General features: G+C 42.7%; 1 protein-coding gene across 3 annotated transcripts in view; it reads right to left on the bottom strand.

The window, feature by feature from the left end:
- Nucleotides 1–14,518, bottom strand: part of LOC135256559 (low-density lipoprotein receptor-related protein 8-like) — a 78,464-nt gene extending 63,946 nt beyond the window's left edge. The window contains exons 1-3 of one of the 3 annotated variants that reach the window (XR_010330457.1): nucleotides 13,504–13,526; nucleotides 12,526–12,645; nucleotides 11,730–12,369 (exon numbers count right to left, since the gene is read on the bottom strand). Coding sequence is in view for 2 of the 3 variants with exons in the window: in XM_064338447.1 (XP_064194517.1) it covers nucleotides 12,526–12,645; nucleotides 13,504–13,570 (187 nt within the window). In the remaining variant the exon portion in view is untranslated. Of the gene's footprint in view, nucleotides 1–11,729; nucleotides 12,370–12,525; nucleotides 12,646–13,503 lie in introns of those variants that run through there. The other 2 variants (XM_064338447.1, XM_064338448.1) reach the window with 2 other exon arrangements.
- Between the last annotated feature and the right edge of the window lie 4,738 nt (nucleotides 14,519–19,256).

Here is a 19,256-nt window from a genome sequence, read left to right as displayed (position 1 = left end):
GCAGAAATTAATCTTGAATTTTGAACTTTGTGTTAATTTCTTTTGCATAAACATTCTTATAGCAGATTACACCGAGAAAGGCAATACAGACTTTATACTTCATGTGTCACACGGAGCATTCCAAACAGCAGTTTGATCAAAACAAACGGTACGGGAGCTCCGTGGGAAAGAAGGCCAGCTCATGCAGGGTCGCTGCTTGACCCGTGTTGTGATAACACTTCCCAGCATGCACTCCTGCAAATGGTACTTTAGCAACCCACCCGCTGACCTGCTGAACAGCGATGCCAGCATGCCACCTGTAACCAGGTCAGGTGTGGTAAGATATCATTTAGGAAAGCACTGCTGGCTTGGAAGTGTAAGACGTGGCATGAACTGGACATTGCTTAACTTTCCTGCTCTATCCTCAATTAAATTTTGGTTGCAATCCCCTCGGTGACATGCCACAAATCAGTTCAACTTATTTCCAGTGGGGCAAATTACTTCATTTTTATATTGGTTGAGTGGTGAAAGTTTTGACAACTGTGCACCTTGGCCATTATTATTTTAATCCCGTTCACATCCATCCGTCACTTAGTTTTTAGTATGTGAGGCACTTTGATTTTGCTGATGAAAAGCACAATATAAAATGTGTTACATAGCCTACCGTGAAACCACACAGAGTATAATACACTGCCCCTGCGAGGTTATTGTCTGAGACTGTGAGGTCAGTGATCTGTACTGTATGTCAAACAAGCCCCGCCCTTCTGTTTCCATATTACAGCATTCTCAGCTGTGTGTCGTGTCAGTGTGGCTCAGGAGAGACGGAAGATAGAGAGGGTGAGGTCAAGTCAGATCGGCACAGATCTGTAAGTGCAGAATCGGGGGGGGAGGGTAGGGAGATTTCTACAGCCCTACGTGAAAACAGAGGACAGAACAGGGATGTTTCAAACGACCATCTAAGCCAAGACTCATTGTTTTCTTTTATGGCATGAGATCACTGTTGCAGTGTGACAAACATCTCCCTGACAACGTACATCTCAGTCTTACCCTATCACTGATAATGTCAGCCTTGCGCTGCCAGTGGTACCTCCATATGCTAGCCTCCTAGTGCTACAGATAACTATTCCAGCCTGCCAGTAACAACTCAGTACACCAGCCCCATACTGCCAGTGACAACTCAGTACACCAGCCCCATACTGCCAGTGATAACTCTGTACACCAGCCCCATACTGCCAGTGATAACTCAGTACACCAGCCCCATACTGCCAGTGATAACTCAGTACACCAGCCCCATACTGCCAGTGATAACTCAGTACACCAGCCCCATACTGCCAGTGATAACTCAGTACACCAGCCCCATACTGCCAGTGATAACTCAGTACACCAGCCCAATACTGCCAGTGATAACTCAGTACACCAGCTGTATACTGTTAGTCATAGCCAGTATCCCGGCCCCACACCAGACCCACACTGGCTACACTGCTTTTTTAATCCAAGTCGGATTTTCCCCTTTAATGATTTTGTGAAATTCTGTTTTTTTTTCCCCCTGACAGAAGCCGGGAATTCAAAGCATTTACGGAAAAACCGAGAGTGGCCGGACATTTTCTTATCCTACTCTGCCAGGAATTGCAGCTTTCCACCCAATTTTGCTGGTGCTCTGACCGCAGCAGACATTAGCACTGCTAAATGCACAACCGCCGTTACCTCAAACCACAGAAAGCTGGGACCAGTGCAGGGCCCAAGCCGCTCGATTTGCTGCTAATAGCGAAGGGGCTTTAAATGCTGAGCAGCTGAACACTTTATACTGCTCACACATCCACCCAAACAGAGAAACCAAGCGTACAAATGCGTAAAGGGCTCATACAAACATATTAAGCACGCTCAAGAATAATCACTTTGTACAGACAAACCTACCAATCCGAACTTTTAACAACTTCATTTTCACACAAAGCTGTTCTCAGCACTGTTTACAAACAGCGTAAAGCAAAACATCCAGACTAAGCAGAAAATAAGAGTCGATAAAAGCCTCCGTCCAGCTTCTCATTTGAGACTCAGTCCAGTGAGTATGACTAAAGCGCTTAGTTCACTTTTTTTTATCCCTCTGACCAGGTTAGCCTTTAATTCAGGTGTCCAGTATGATACAGACTGCAAAGGAATCGCTAGCCGGTTTCCACCACCTAATGAGGACCCGAGGTTGACCACGGAGGAGGGGTTAATCTCGGGTCTTCTTTTCAACAAACTGCCTGGAGCAGGAGAATCTTTCCCACTAATTTCAGCAACCCAACACCAAAATGAAGAAGAAAGAAACTGAAGAAACTTACGAGAAGGACTTGTTTTTTTAATTTTTTTAAATTAAGTTTCTTTAAAAAAAGTTTCTTTAAAAGAGTTCATTTAAAAAGAACACAGAACTAAAGCACAGATAGGTGGCCAATTTGCGTTCCCGCAGTCGCTTTCACGCCACGCGCCATTTAGTTTTCAATGGAGCGCTAAATGGCACTTTTTAAATATAATTACGAGAGTGTTAGACGTTGTAATCCCACGGAAATAATGAGCTGTGGACCCCACTGTGTAATGGCTAACAAAGCTCTGAGTGTAAAACAGTGGGAGAAATGGACCAGCCTTCAGTGACCTTTCAGCAGCTGAAGCCATCAGGTCTATGAGAAGAAGAGCAACTGTAAAATATAGCCTCTCTACTGAAACAATCAGAAGGTATGTAATAACTGACTGACCCACTGGAGATGGTCACACAAAGACTGGAGGTAAAATTGCTCTCTGGGGCTCTTCCGCATTTAAAGCCGAGTGCCAGCCTCACTTGTCCCCATTGTTCACTTCCAGGCACTGTGGAGAACACGTTTTGTGAGAGGTCGGCAGAGATAGACAGAACTTTCCGGCTTTAGAGAAAGGTATTACTCAGGAAGGGAGGGCTGCAGTCGGCTAATTTTCCCAAGTCTTATGGCGCAATAGGGGCTGACTGGGGTGCCTGCAGCCCCCTGCCAACATCCATTTAAGCAGGACTCGGCGCTGACAGGCCACCGCGGCCCACAGTAGGCCGGCCGCTGGGTTCTCTCTGCATTAAAACCGGGTGCGCTCCAAAGCCCGGCGCTACAGGAAGCAGCGCTCACTACCGATCGTTTCCCGAAGCGCTCCCCGGCGAGGCGAAGCAGAGAAGGCCGCCCACCGCCGCCCCCGCCTCACGCTCTCGCTGGGCCGCCTCGTGGTGAAGCGCGTATGGGTACAATGCGGCCGGCCGGTCGATAAGGGGGTTTCGGTGTTCCGGACGCACACCGGCGTACTGGGACCTGCATTAGGAGAAATTAATGTTAAGGGGAGAGCCTGCCGGTAAGCCCAGATCATTCCAGAGGATAAGCGCTGGCAGTCGCGGCGCGGAGAGGCTGCGAGCGACGCAGATGTTGCGGTCACGCAGCAGGGAGCGCGTCAGGAAGATTAGACTCGACTGAAAGATCAGAGAGGACGCCGCTCGGCAGCACTGCCGATAGTCTGATCCTTAATTCATTCGCACCCAGAAAAATCTCCTTGCGAACAATCCATGCTGATACCTGGCAGCGGTATAAACATTTTTTTTTTTTCCTTCCGTGACTAGCAGTGGCTCACAACACCTCTATATTTCGCATGAACCTTGCAGAGGCTTTTACACTGTGAACAGAGGAAGGTCTCTCCAACCCCACACACAGCGAACAGGAGGAAGCTGTTTCTGTCCTTGTGAACAGTGAACAGAAGGAAGATCTCACTGTCCTCATATACAGCTAATAGCAGGAGCAAGATGGACTGCCTTACACAACAAAAAATGAAGAATGTCCCTTTGTCCTTGGACAGTGAGCCTCCTCGGACTTCCTCATCCACAGTAAGCAGGAGAAAGGACTGTGCTCACATACAACCTACTCAAACAATCAGAGAAAACCATGCACTGTAATACATAGACCCCAAAGTAAAAATATAACCTTTTAACACAGGCGCTGTGTTTCAGGGGTCATTCAGAATCAACTAGACTGCTTGAGGAAACTAGACCGCAATGCTCGTCGTCGTTAAAGGACCTTATGGCTGGGGTTACATTTTTTTATGTTATCGATATTTACACACACCCTTAAGCCCATGTGCGTGCTCTGCTCTACATGCATCACGGCAGAATGGCATAAGTAAAGCAATAATTGTATCCTAGCGCATATTGCGCCGCGAGGCTCCAATTAGCTAAACAGCCTGTAATCATATGGGCTTTTCAAGACTCCGCCGGAATCTTCCACCGCCTCACGATGTGAGATACAGTGCTGCGTAGTTAATCGCAGTTGTGTAAAAATGACGGGCGAACAAACGTCTGCGACGGCCTTTCCTTTCCCCCGCGTGCGGCAGCCCAGGGCAGTCTGAGAGTCAGGGGAGAATGCGTCGATCCCATTAGAGGCGGGCAGCCAGCTCAGCCGGCGCGGCGGCCGGCCGCGGCTTCGGCTTCCCCCGCAGTCAGGTAATTTAATAAGCCACCCGGCGGTAACCCGCAGTCACCAAGGAGACGGACGGCGGCGATAAGAAAACGTTTCCGCCGTCTGAGGCAGTCGAACGGGGACGGGTGTTTATTAGGCTGCTGCCTTCACTTCGCTCGCAGCTCTTTCATCTTTTCTTATTTTTGGGATTGTTTCCTTGTTTGTTTCTGCGCATCCCTACCGCTGTGGGGAGGAGGCCAGCGTGTTCTGCAGTTCAGTGGTTCTGCTGCTGCAGACTCCCCATCTGATGACAGAGCCTGAGGTTCGTACCCGCGGAAGCTCGCTGTGAGCTCATTCGCTGGCTGAGCCTCTCTGGGGTTTTGGTGTCACCTTGCGTTAGTGTGCATCTCTGAAGCCGATGGTCTCTCTCGGCTCCCTCTCCGTGGTGACCGGAAGGACCACGAGCCGCCTGGCACATGCTCGCCTACCTCCGAGGAGGATTTCTGATTGCCGAGATGTGACACGCCCGGCCGTGTTTGATTTCACAACCCAGCAAGCGCGGGAGATGTTTAATGAAAAACTGAAACGAGAACGCACAGCCCATTGAAAGCTCTGGAGATGTGCTCAAGTGTTGTGATTCACTTAAAAAATGACGGCACCGCGAATACAGATTTGTGTAAATTCATTACAGTAAGTAGCTTATGACAAAACGAATTCCATTACACAGTGCCATTATGCAACATTTAATATTCTGGACAGTGATCCCTTGAAAAAAAGATGAAATCGCAGCAATTGCCGAGAATTTTAATTATCGAGGATCCTTTTCTACATCCTACAGTGTAATATGACCGCAGACAGTAAACGGAGAGGAAGTTTCCACCCATAGAATAACTGATCGCCACAAACAATGGGTAAATCCTTACCACTAGATGCTGTGCAACCCTCTCAAAAGACTGATTAGCTGCATCAGAGTCATCTTCGTGGTGCTGCGTCTCAGTGTAGTGCCTTGCCCCGTGCGTCCAGCTGAAGCCCTGTGTCTCAAAGCGGTGACGCGCTTCACGGTGTTCAATCTAATCCTGACCACAGCAGGGTTCCAGCAGAGATTTACAGCCATTTACTCTACAGTGCTCATTCTACTGCCTTTAATGGCCCAGTTACCTGGATAAGCATGAACCTGGAGTGATCCCAGACAAGGGAGAGGGATACAGGATCATAACATTGCTTATAAATCTTTAATGCAGTTCAGGGAAAATAAAGATAAAACCGTGGGGAGAAAGACCGCTGCATTCATACTACAATAACTATATAGCACAACGTAGTACAAAATTTAATGAGAGCAGATTTATCCATTCACTTGAACTGTTTCATTATATTGCCAGCTGTATAAAGGAATAGCATGTTAAACTGAAACAGTAAAGGTCACTCTGGATAAGAGCATTTACTAAGCAAAGGAATCTAAAAATGATAATGAAAGATATTAAATGTCGTCGCTCAATTTGAGCTGGTCGCCTCACTTACAATGAAATTAGCACATTTTAAAAGCAACTGAAATAATCCCTCTTAAAGTAGCAAAGACATGTTGTGAATTCATGAAGGTTCTTATTAGAGAGTCATCTATCTGAATGACAATGAAGATTTAACATTTAAAAGAAAAAAGCTTCACAAAAATGCAATTAAGCTTGGATACAGAGGTTGTTTCTAATTTGAGAAGGAATTACCTACTTGTCCATGTAAAGGCTATGAAGACTAAACGTTCAACTGTCATTGTGGGGCTACTTCTGGTTGTGTTACTAGAAGCAATTTTTGCAGAACTGAGCAGAGAAGCTCATCTCATTATTGACAGATAAAAGCCCACAACCACTTTCAGCACAGATACTTGATACATTAACCAGATGTTCTGCTCCTGCATTCCTTCTAGCCTCTGTCCTCCCTTGTTATAACAGGGTCAGTACAGACTCTCTACAGTAATCAGATGTAACCTGCAAGGCCAGCTGTGATCAGCGGTGGTCGGGCATGCAGGCTGGTCGTGTTTGATTGCGGCTGGCCACGTGGGTCACCTCAGCTGTCATTCTTGAGCTCAGCTGCAGGAACTCAACTGAAGGCTGATTATTATTCAGATGAATGCAGAGCAGCGCGTTAGACTGCCAACTCAAACATGCTGTAGTCATACAGCATGCAGTATTGCCTCCATAAAGAAGCCAGCTAAACACGCTCATTGTAAGCATTAGAAAAATACTGACGGAACACAGCTAATAAACTCTACACTTCAGCCCTTGGCTTAGACAAACCGTGACAATTCTGCAATTAACCTGTATTTCTCCTCCACAACCTGTGACACCGTTATTTACAGTTGAGTACTATTCTATACACAAACCAGACGGTCAACTGTACTTCCTTATTCGAGGAGGTTTCAGATGCTTAGAAGAGATTCAAGCGCCATCTGTGTTGCTAAGCTACCACTGGCTGGTTTTTCTTCAATGATGCCCTGCTCATGAATATTCATAATGAGCAAGCCCATGGCTGAGACAAAATTTCCCAATGTTATGGACATGAAGCTGATTATCTAGGTTTTGCATGGGCAATCTGTGGTATGAAGCTGAAGATCCACTCACTCACCTCTCCAGAGAGCTGTCTTTCTTCTTATCTGCTCTCCATCAGTGCCTAAGTCACCACCCCTCCACCTGTCTAATTCCCTGCACCTCCACCTGCCTAACCCACTCCATCTTTCTGCCAAAAACTCTTGCGTTAATGGCAGACTGCACCTGCTCCTTACTTTCACTCACTCACTCTCCTCCTCCTCTTTGACCATTGCTATCTCTGTGTCTCACTCTCAGTTCTGTAGAAAACACATTTCTCTCTCCCTCATTCATGCTCTTTCTCTATCTGAAAAAAGACATATGCCATTTTCTACTGAGAGAAGCGTTCAGCTGTGTAAAATTCCTGAAGAGTCTCTCCTGTCCCCTTTCACTCAATCATTGTCTACAACCATTTAAAGTCTCTGGCACAAGCAGTCAAGGTAAACAAAAATATTTAAAGGAACTATCTTCACATTTACTGTGTTGCACCACACCAGCAGCAAAACATGCAGGAACAGCAAAGCAAAACAGATAAAAAGCATGGAGTGAATACAAATATGTGTCACACAACACTTGAACGCCAGTGCTAAAGCTAATGCTATCAGAATTTGAAATGTCTGAACAAAGCATATGCTGACCATCCTAAGATCAATGCTGTGCATACATTAAACTGGTCTATCCACAGCCATGGCTTTGCAGTAGATAGTTATGAGCCATAGGAAATGAGTCAGTACATTTACTTACAGTGAGCTGCACAATTTTTGAGACAAAGACATTTTTCTTTCTTTCTTGATTCGGCTCTGTACTCCACAATATTAGATTTGTAATCAAACTATTCACTTTTTAAAAATGTTTTATTTATTTCACCTTTATTTCACCAGGCAAGTCATTAAGAACAAATTCTTATTTACAATGGCGGCCTGGCAAGCGACAAAAGCCACTTAAGGGAAGGGGAGGTGGGCTCATGTGGTTAAAGTGCTCATTTTCACCTTTTATTTAAGGGTATGTTTAAACATTGTGGTTTCACCAAGTAGAAACTACGACACTGCTTATACATACTCCCCATATTTCAGGGCACCATAATGTTTGCGACAAATGGCTTCACAGATGTTTCTGATTAATCAGGCATGTTTTGTTGCTTCTTTAGTGCAGGTCTTGATTTTAGGCTTTTGATTCACTGCGGTTTGCCAATGAAAGTCAAGGAAGCTTTAGGATAAATATGGGGAAACCTAAAATGTAAAAAAGTTGCTGTGCAATTTCTCTCCAGGTGGAAAATAATGCAAATGATAATAAAAAAATACCCTTTAATAAAAGTTGAGAATCTGCCCTTTAACCACGTGTGAATTAGGCCTATGTAACAAAATTTAAAACTGCAAAGTCCAGAGCCAAATTAAGAAAAACTGACTTTGTCCCAAACATTATGGAGCTCACGGTATCTCTACATGATATTCAGGTCAGGGAGTCACTTGGTCTGTACATCACAGTGGACTCCCATCATAAATGATCCTGCCTAGCAGAACTCACTGCACATAATTTTTAATGATTTAAAAAAAAAAACTAATCCTCAAGTCACTGGAATATGTCAGAACTCACATTTGGAACGCCAAAGGTCAGACTGCAGAACATGTCCTAGTGCCATACCACAGATTCTAGAGAATATCAGAAATCTAATTTAAATTCCTTCTCTCTACATTCCCAATGATAAAATGGTAGCATATTGATGATCTCTCCTTGGACACACCTCTTAAGGAATATTAATAACCTCTAATATCACATCGGAAACTCCAGTCACCAAACTGGATGCTACTGTCGTTAAAATGTGCAGATATTAGAAGTAATGCAGAAGCTGACAATCTGGTTAATTTATAGAATCTACGAACACATGAAAAACCACTAAATGCTGACACTTGGATATAAGACAACTGAGAAACCAAGCAGAATGCTGCTGTTACACAAGGAACCCTTATAACACACTTGTTACACAGGTGCCAGAGACAATTATGCAAAGTGACAAAAACTGCTTAGAATTTGACATCTTGTGCACAAAATGTTCTCAGACTCAATTATAAAAGGGAGATAGGTTTACTGATGTACGTGCGATACGGAACTGAGCCCAGAGGTTGAACCACAGAGTTCCATCCACCATTAATACCCAATTCACTGAGGCCTGGGGCCTGTGCTCTAACCAGTGACTCAAATAATGCCCTGACCATGCATGCATACTAATATGTGGTTGATGAGTGAAGTCATTGTCAGTACAATGCCTTTTGTTTTTTGGTGCATGGGAATTTTTAACAATTTTCTCAGCAATATCATGATAAGGGAATGAGGATGTGACACATGAATAATTGAGGGGGGACAAAGCCCTGAGAGACCTGCTTTCTGCTAGATGCCTGGAGTTATAATCTGGTGGTTTCAGAAGGAGGACTATGTTAGGGATGGCATGTCTCCATACACTCTGTCCTTATGGCCAAATTCCAGACCCTGTCTTTCAGTCACATTACAGAGGAGGGCATCCCTGGCCTGTACCCTCTCTACATATGTTCTCCATGCACTGGTTTTATGCACATGGTGCAGGCAGCCTTACAGCCTCCATAGGGAAACAAGAGATGGTACTACAGACACTCTATGCATGAACCAGATATGCAGGTCCTGTGCTCCTTACATCCTCCATCCTCTGAATTTGGTCATTTAAGGAGGGACCAGTTGGTGACAAGTATTGAATTATAACAGCACATTTTCAGCTTCGACAATGGCAAGGACACAACAACAACTGTTAAAAATACACAGCTGAAAATGCAAGAATTTGGGCAATAAAACAAGCTATACTTTCAGGGGGGGTCGGTTTACAGTGTTTATGGATCTTGTGCTGACTATTTACTGAAGGTTGAAATAAGTGTTTTTCTGAGAAAATTCATGAGGTATCTGGTATCTCAAGGACCGCTAGGTGGGTGTTATTCTTTTTATGCCTGCGAATCCTTACTGTTTTGAATTTGGTCAGTCATTGTTATAATCATACCAGACATGCTGACTTCCCTGTGGTGGCTAACAAAAACACATTATCTTTGGAAGGAAGTCTTGCCTTTTCTCAGGTATAAATGGTGAGGTAATTCAGTAGATTATGAGCATCGCTCTGTGTCTATTGTGTTGGTAATTTAGGATTTGTTGTACTAAACAATGATGCAACTGTTATTGTTTTCCTGTTCATTGGCTTGATTCGATAATCGGCATGTGTTGACTTTAGGATAAAAATGTAATCAGGACAGTTATCTTACAGCTGCCAGCTTATAATTGTAAAAGCAGTCTGTAGTCAATTTGCTACTTATGCTAATCAAATTTAATAAATCACTTTACAGTTCAAAGTGAGTCTTGTGAATTTATTCAAACACCTGTGGACTGGAAAAGGTCTTATCTGGTCAGCATACTGAACATCTATGGCATTTTGCTTTAATCCATATTTTTAACCCCTAAAAGAATAGTATTCCGTTTCTCATCAGAAGTTTTCTGGCCCCACCCAAATGTGCTTTGACAGGACTTAGGAAGGAGAAGTTGACCGTCTGGTCATTAAACAGACTATCTGTAATGGTGTTCAGTCTTGGCAGGGTTATTCAAGGCCATTCCAGGCAGCGGGTGGGGAGGGAATGGCAGACAGCGGCACGGGGAACAGCCCCCCCGGGAATGCTGCTGCTCATTTCAGAGCTGACCCAGATCCGTGTCGGAAGGCAGCTCGCGTGGCTGTAGGACACAGGAGCATGGGGGAAGGGAGGCACGGGTACCGTCACTAAGCGACCAACGACCGAGCAACCGAGTCGGCATGCGCTGAGGCACGGCGGCTGGCTCGCTCCGGCTCTTTGTGTTCTCTCCCTCCTGGCGAATGCGGGGCCAGGCCGACTCGGAGCTTTGGCACCAGCCAGGGAGCAGCAGGGGCACGGCCCATGACTGGCAGCGACTCTGGCAGCCCAGCACCCGCCAAGTCATTACCCCTTTGCGAGAGTAAGGCGACTAGCGTGATCCTTTTTCACACCCTTGAGCTCCGTTCAGGAACGTGCCTGGTCTAGTGCCTGGGACAGTAAAATAGCTGAGGGCCATTTAGACTCCTCTGCCCTGAGCCAGTGTGGTGTGAAGCGATTGTATCCGAGACCTCGCTGACGGACGCCCAGGAAAATGCATCCTCTCCTCCAGCCATTACTGTGTTATTGTGCTGCTGACCACATTAAAAGGTCAGGCCATGAGATGGCCGGCCCCTCGTGCGGCCACCCGCCAGAGCGTCCGAGAGCACACCAACAATACAGCACTGTTTCAACAAAACAAGCAATCTTTCACTAAGGAGCGCTGGCAAACAAATATACTCAAGGCTTGTTTGTGTGAAGGTGGCCTCACTCAAGCTGATTTTACCACGAGGGAGTAATAAAACAAAGACAGATCCAGAGATGTATAATCGCGCTACAGCATTGTCAGCAGTATGATTTTTCTGTGCAGGACCGATGCCAAACAAAGGAGTTCTAAATAAAACATGGCTACTTGATGTATTCATTTTTTAAGACAGCTCAATCATATAAGGGAAAGGAAAAGGTTCTTAAATCCTCGCCATTCGATTAGTCTGCCGAGTCCTGCCAAGTCACACAGAGACACCCAGCTCCTCCAAATTATTTCAGCAGCCTCTGGGCTTCAGACCATAATCACTGAACCACATTCATGACACTTTGCTAATTAGTATTCTGAAAAAACACTTTTACAGCGACAGTTTCAGAAATGCAAAATTCAATTTTAATTACAGTATTTAAGTTTAAAGCGAGAGTCCAAGCAAACAGTCACATTGTGGTGAACCCATGCAGACAACACTGTAACTAAAATGCAATATTTGAGGTTGCCAAGTTGATTGCTGAATCCCAAGCTAATGTAGTACCACCACCTTTCACCCAAAGAAGCTAAAACAATGACACTACACAGCAAAATAAAACCCTAAATATGAGGAGTCTTCAACAACATAAAGACCACACTGCCAACTCCTTCTTACACCAAAACATTCACAAAGAAAATATAAAATGAATATTTTTGCTTAACAATTCCATTTTCCTGTTCTATTTTAAAACGTTTTTTTCCAGATGATAAAATGAAAGCATTAAATATACTGGCTTTCCAAACAAGCAAGTCAGCAGAATCAGTGAGAATTCAGGCGATTTAGCTATTTCGAGTTCAATAAACATGAATAAACTTTGCATTTAAGCCCTTTTCTTTCAGCCGTACTCTGGTCCAGTTGAAGCACAACACGTTCGTTCCAACATGCAGCAACAGGTATTTGGGGGGGAAGGCGAGTGTCTGACCACACCGCTTTTCCGGCTTCTGAAAGTGTATCTCCTGACGTTAACAATCTTATCGATAGTCTGTATCAGAGTGGAAGATATAAAAATTATTTTGTAGAGGTTAGCCAGCAGAAATACAATGTGAAAGAGCCTCGACTCGAGTAATGTTTATTATATACAAATAACCCAGCTGAATTAAACTTTGATAACAACAAGTTTGACTTGTTAACCACTTACGACAGTTTTCTTCGTCGCTGTTGTCGGAGCAGTCGTCGTCGTCATCACACCGCCAGATGGTAGGAATACATCTTTCGTTCCTGCATTGAAACTGGCCGGTCTCACATTCCGTTTTAGTCCCTGCATTGGAGAAATAAAGACTAAAATGAATACAAATACTTAAACCACCCACTCACGCGCAACCACATCTATATGTGACCATTTTCGCCTAATTGTAATTTTGCATTACTCCATTGATCTGGAGGATGCATGAATAGGCTACTCATGACACAGACAGGTAAATTAATGGGGCTATTCTTCAGTGTTCAGGGGCAGACACACAGAAACGAGTAATGTTTCAATATTAACACAGTATGTTTGTATCTTTTTCAAGGGACTCCGAACTCTGGCGGCAAGAAACATTTGCGTCTACGCGTACTTGTTATAATTTTCATTATAACATATAGCCTACCAGCCAAAACACTGCCCTCTGTACACACTTGCACTGCAATTACACACAGGCTTCTGTTTCTATAGAAGCTGTCAGGTACCCACATGTAGCCTACGATAAGACACACATAATATTTCTTTCTTAAAAATAAATAAATAAATAAATAAATAATAATAATTAAAAAAAAACCTATAACTGATATGACCAACAACTTGCATAGCTATAAGTAAAAATAACGATTTGTAAGTATTTTATAATCAGACGATGCAGACGGCGATAAATTAACCCTTTAAGGTGTAAGATAACAAATGTGATTAGAATGTTCTTAACTGACATTCTAAACCTGATGTAACAATCACTACTGGTAATTATAAACAATGGAGTTCTAGAACACTGACTTTTGAATGAACATCCCATAAAACCTACTCTTCAAATGGTTAATCACTACAAAGACACAGCAGTGAGCATCTTCTACTGTATGCCATGCAATGCCTTATCCACACAGTTCAACGGCAATTATGTGAAATTCAAATGTAAATACAACTGACCTTCCGACGAACGAAGCTCCATCAGTAACAAATGTACCAGCATTAGCTTCCCAATTTCTCCCCACATCTCTCGAAGAGGCGATCCGTGTTCATGCACAAACAAAGCCAAATCCACACTTCGCGTCCTCACCCCGTGCGATGTGATTGTGTTGGCTACCTCCGCTCTCTCCTCTGCTCTACTTGCAGTTTGAATCAGTGACGACGTTTATGGGCGGGATCATGCCTGCAGTGGAGTAGTTTAAATTCGCCCACGCAGCTGGCAGGATGACATCACCCCCACGTTTTTGCGACCACGAGAGTAGTAATAATTTGATGAATATTGATTATAAAAAAAAAACAATTAAAAAAAAAAAAAAAAAAAAAAAAAACGGTTTAGAAATAGAAAGGTGCAGCGTAACAAACTGCGGCGTTTCTTAAGGTTCCACGCGGTCAGTGTTTACACGCGAGTGGAGCAGAAGAGCATTGCCTCTGCCGCGCAGGTCTTGCTCTCTAATAGATTCCTGATTTCGTCTGTGTGCAAAGTACGCACATAGTGCGCCAAACCAACCAAACAGGCAATAATAAATAAATAAAGACTACCACCTCGTGTTTTCAAGCAGTCTGCACGCTGCACTGTAGCAAATACACGGCTTTCAATCATTCAAGCAAGTTAGGCGATATTTCGTTTACAACACCATACCTACAATTTATATTCGTTCACAGCGTGCCGTTGTCAGAATGAAAACAAAGCAAAAGGTTGTTTTGTCTCAGAAATGCAATGAAAATGCAAATAGCGTACGGCTTCAGTTGTTCAATAAAATAATGAAACGTCTGACAATTAGCCTGAAAAATATGAGCGCTACAATTTCTAATGTGAACTCTAGGTCCTGCATATGCATGACATTTTTGGTCTAGGTTTAAGGACAGTCCTACTTGAGTCCATCCTTGACCTTGGCTTTATAACATTCATTGCAATCTAAATTCAGTGCACTTGCAACTGAATGCGAAACCAGCCGCCAGTACGTGTACTATTCAATGTAACTAGTTATAAGCTATTTCAGTTCAATTATTGCGTGGATACTGCACGCAATAATTGAACTGAACTGAAATAGTATACCTAGTGCACACGATTCACTGCTAGGGGCATACACCCAGGTCCTCATTTAATCAACCCCCTTGTCGTGTTTGCTACAAGCAGTTTCCAAGGTCGCCTTTGAATCTGAATTGCGTTTTGATAGACATCATAATAAAAATGAATAGGAATCCAATGAGGAATCTTGTGTGCAATTTCTCAGTGGATGTAAATTTCTTCATGAATTGCTAACGTGAATAAGTGTTTAAAATATAGAGTGTATCCATCAATTATATTATTAAATATATTTTATTATACAATTATTATAACTAGGGACACCAGTTTGTTTCCGCTTGTTTTCTAGCATGGTACTTCAGTCCTCCGTCAACTAGAGGTCACAATAGCCTCTTTGTCATGCCAAGCCCCTTCTCAAATAATTATTCTGTTTGCTCCTCCTCAATAATCCACATTAAGTAACTGTCACATATTAAGCACTGATTATGATTGACAAAGATGACTTTCTACCATGGACATGCTGCAGTGTTTTTAAATGTTGTACTGCGGCATGATAGCTTTTCTTAAAAGCAGTGGGAAACGCCCATATTAAAAATAAGAACAGTTATGTATAGTTACATTTAGCTTGCACAAAAAAGTTAAATAAAAAATTAATTAATGATTCGACAAATTTACTAATCATGGCAGTCAATCAAGGCTTCAAGTAGAATCAGGTGTCTTAGTCCTGAGCTAAATGAAAAACCTGCACCCACATCAGCCCTTTTCAGATAAGATTGGACAAGCCCTGCTTTATGTGGTTCAATTTTTCTTTTTACTGCAGCAATACTCAATCATGGTCCAGGAGAGCCACAAAGTCTGCTGGTATTTATTTTTTCCTTACGATCAATGACCATTTCAGACTCAAGAAACCAGGTGACTTGAGTTAAGTATGTAATCACCTGCTTTAACTGATCAATTACTATGCCATTCCAGTGCTGAGTATCGACGGAAGCCAGCAGACCTAGTGGTTCTCCAGGACCTGGAGTGAGGACCTCTGGCTTAAAGACATGTTTTTCGTAGCACTTAAACTTCTCTCCGTGTTCACTTTCCTTCCTGACTCTGTCCATAGTAGATCAATAATTGTTTTTAGAAATGTTTTGATTAGAAACTCAATTGTACAATTAGTCACTTGACTCTGCAGTTGGAGTGCCTATGGGGACCCGTGGAGGATAACCATTGAAATACAAGTTTAAATCCCTGCAGGCCACATAGTGGAGACAAATTGGTGACCCTAATTATAACATTATAAGGGCCAAATCCAGACCTGGTGTGTGAGACTTACACAGAAAATACACTGGATTCCAGAGCTGGATTCCGCCCTAAGGGGATAATGTCAGTACAGTGTAATATAATTGAGTATATTCAGAGTACACTACAGGAGTACAAATATATATGAGTTTGAGGGGTTTTTTGTGCTGTGCTGAACTGGGGGAGGGGAGGGGAGGGGAGGGGAGGGGGGTGCATGAACTAGAGCAGAAGATTCTCCATTCCACTGTATCCTCATCAGCACTGGCTGGGGAGTTTTCCGAAGCACCTCGGCTGGAAGCTGTGTCATGCATGGTGATGAATCACCTACGAGCCAGTCTGTAACTACATGCACAGTGTAATACAAGGACAGGACCAGTCTGCCTGATTAAGACTGAATATTTGTATCAAGCCTTTGCTGTATTACAGCTCAAATAATTTTATACATATAATATATTCAAATCCTTTTGCATACATATTTATGCCTACAGATACAGTACTCTGCAGATGTCAGAGACCAGCCTTTCTTTTATTTAATTTCCAGTGAAAACAGCCATTAAGCAAAATTACACAAAAACCTCCACAGCTATGTACAATTTAAAATCTGAGACTGAGGCTACATTATTAAGTCAGATAAACATATTTAAATATTTATTGAAGTGTCTTGATAACGTTTTTACAATTTTGTAAAGAAGTGGGGTGGGGGGGGGGGGGGAACTGGGTTAATATTGAACCATTCGCATTTATGAATGAACTGTTTGCCTAACAAAATGAACAGGTTTGTAAGAAATAACATAGACTTATCAATATTTGTATTCTCATAATAACAGACAATATCTTTCAAATCAAAGCATAATAATATATAACCATGTATAAATTACAGCACTATTTATACACCCCCCCCCCCCCCCCAATTCAGGACACATAATGTCTTCATAAATGTCTTCATGCTTAATTTTCAAATATGCTTCATGCTTAAATTCCTTGTCCAGAGGCAGAACATATAACATGGCATAGAACGTAATTATTGATTTACAGTTCACTGTTAATAGTGGATATTAACTGGCATGTATTATTGGGCTTTGGGTACTTGTTTCTTAAAAAGGATACACTGGTATCACCAGCACAAAACAATTACATCGACAATCAGTCCCCATTCAAAACCCACTACACCCCGATGCCTTTCTATTTTCAAGCCAAATGCACCTACATGTTTACAAAATGCATATTGGGTCATGAAAATAAATACAGTGCAATAAACGTAAAGGGATAACCAATGAAAAGGCAAAAAGGAAGGCGCTTCTCTTCAAGGAAATGGAATGGAACAAGAACATAAACCAGGATAAATGGGAACATTGTAATTCATTTTCATTCACATTTTGGTATAACACTAGGGTCACTGGAAGAGATGACTAAACAGTGTAATAACAAAAGAAACAGGGAAATGCCACTGTAGTCAGACCTCAGGGGCGATTTCAGTGAGCAACTTTGACATTCATTTGTACCAACAGAAAACACATATTTTAAAAAACCTGAGCAGATGTTTTTAGAGCAATGACTAGAGTTGTATAATGATAGAAAGCTATAATAGCTGAAAGGTTGGATGAGCAGAAGATTTGATGCACTGTATATCAGCTCTATATTAATCCAACTTGTTTTTTATTTGCTGAGATCTACTTGAGCTGGTTTACATGTTATTTGTATTTTATGTGGATTGTATTGTAGGTGGACCATGGTTATACATGTGCTCTATTGGCAGCTGATGGTAAGTTCAATTTATGACGTTGAAATATGATGTGATTTTACATAAGTCCAAAAATGTTTAATAGTGATTTAAAGCACAAATGCTTACAGCAAAAACCAACCAGCAGCTGCAGTTTACATGAACTAATAATGACATCTTGTTATAAAATTAATCTCAGTACTCCCCGAGAAGTGAATTGTTGAATTGAGCACAGAATGTTTTTTGGCTTGCATGCTGCAGTGGTGACTTCATAAAAAAGAATGAAATATTGTTTATTGTGATTTATCTCCAGCTACCAAATTCAATAGCCTTTAAAATACAATAATGAACAGATTTAACTAGTTTGCTTGTGAAATGGTGCATTTCACCATAAAATAAGCAGTTGGGATATCATTATTTTTCTTCCAGAATTTGATTACTTGGTTTTCAAGAGGTAACAGCATATAGTCATAGACCAACTCCAGTCTAAGTAAACTCAATCCCCACCCACCCCCACACAAACAAACATAATTTGTTATGAAACGTCATCAGAAATGATGAAAGGCAGAATCTGTGTGTGTGTGTGTTCGCTGTGCGTTTGTCTTAGTCATATGGATCTACTATATTATGCACTCGTTGAGAGGGAAAGCAGGGGGTATTTAAATAGAATCCCCCTCCCCCGCTCTGTGATCACGGACCCCTGCTGGTCAGAGGGCACATCCAGGCGGTACAAGCAGGAGACAGAGAAACACAGAGAATGCTTTCCAAACGTCCCACCCCCCACGCCTAACCATGGCGCCCCGGAGAACAGCTCATTGATATGATAATGAAGTGTGTGCGGCTCGGGGGTGCACACCGCCTGCGATGTCAAGGTCAAAGCCGCATTTGACCTTTCGGCAGGCGTGGCGGGAGCCGAATCCGTGCCAAACGGCAGTGGAGGATTCTCAAAGGACCGCCGAACACAACCTCCACCGTAACCCAGATCCGAGTCTCACCGGAGCTGCCAGTCTGAGTGACATTACCGTGCCGAGTCTGTCACCTTCTCCCCGCTGCCTCGCTCTTAGCAGGCCGCTCACATCCACAACACAAAAAATGGCATTACACTCATCTAAATGTAAATCCTAAATTACTTCACACTTTTTTCCTGAAACGGACCAGATCAGATGAATGAAAATATTCTTTATTACCCATGGTGATGTTTACTTTTTCCTGTTTAATGTGATTTTTCGCAAACTAATGGATCCCCATATGAAATGTATTTTACTTTCAGCTCAAATTATTATTATGCTGTTGGTTAAATCCAGGACATAGCCATTCTTCAAATATAATCTGACAGTTTAATAGCTTTAAGCTTGGGTGGAGCATAATCTCTGTTGCACAGTAATCTGCCCAGCCAAACAGCCAATCAGAACACAGGGCTGGTGAAAAAAATGTCATGTTCACGCACATTGTGCGTGTTGTCATGGATGCAGGATTTGGTGGAAAAAAAGGAAAATGAGACCTGGCAATGTTTTTGGAATCTATGGGAACTGTAACATCAAACAAATTCCATTTTTAGAATTTCAGAATTGCCTTGAATCAAAACTGCATTCAGAAAAACACATTCACAAAAGAACCTTCAAATGAGTCACAGCTGATTACAGGTTTGTCAGAGACTTTCAAAGACGGTTTATTTGTCAC

This window comes from Anguilla rostrata, chromosome 6 (genome assembly GCF_018555375.3).
Source record: "Anguilla rostrata isolate EN2019 chromosome 6, ASM1855537v3, whole genome shotgun sequence".
NCBI lineage: Eukaryota > Metazoa > Chordata > Actinopteri > Anguilliformes > Anguillidae > Anguilla > Anguilla rostrata.
This window is presented reverse-complemented; position numbering and strand designations above follow the sequence as displayed.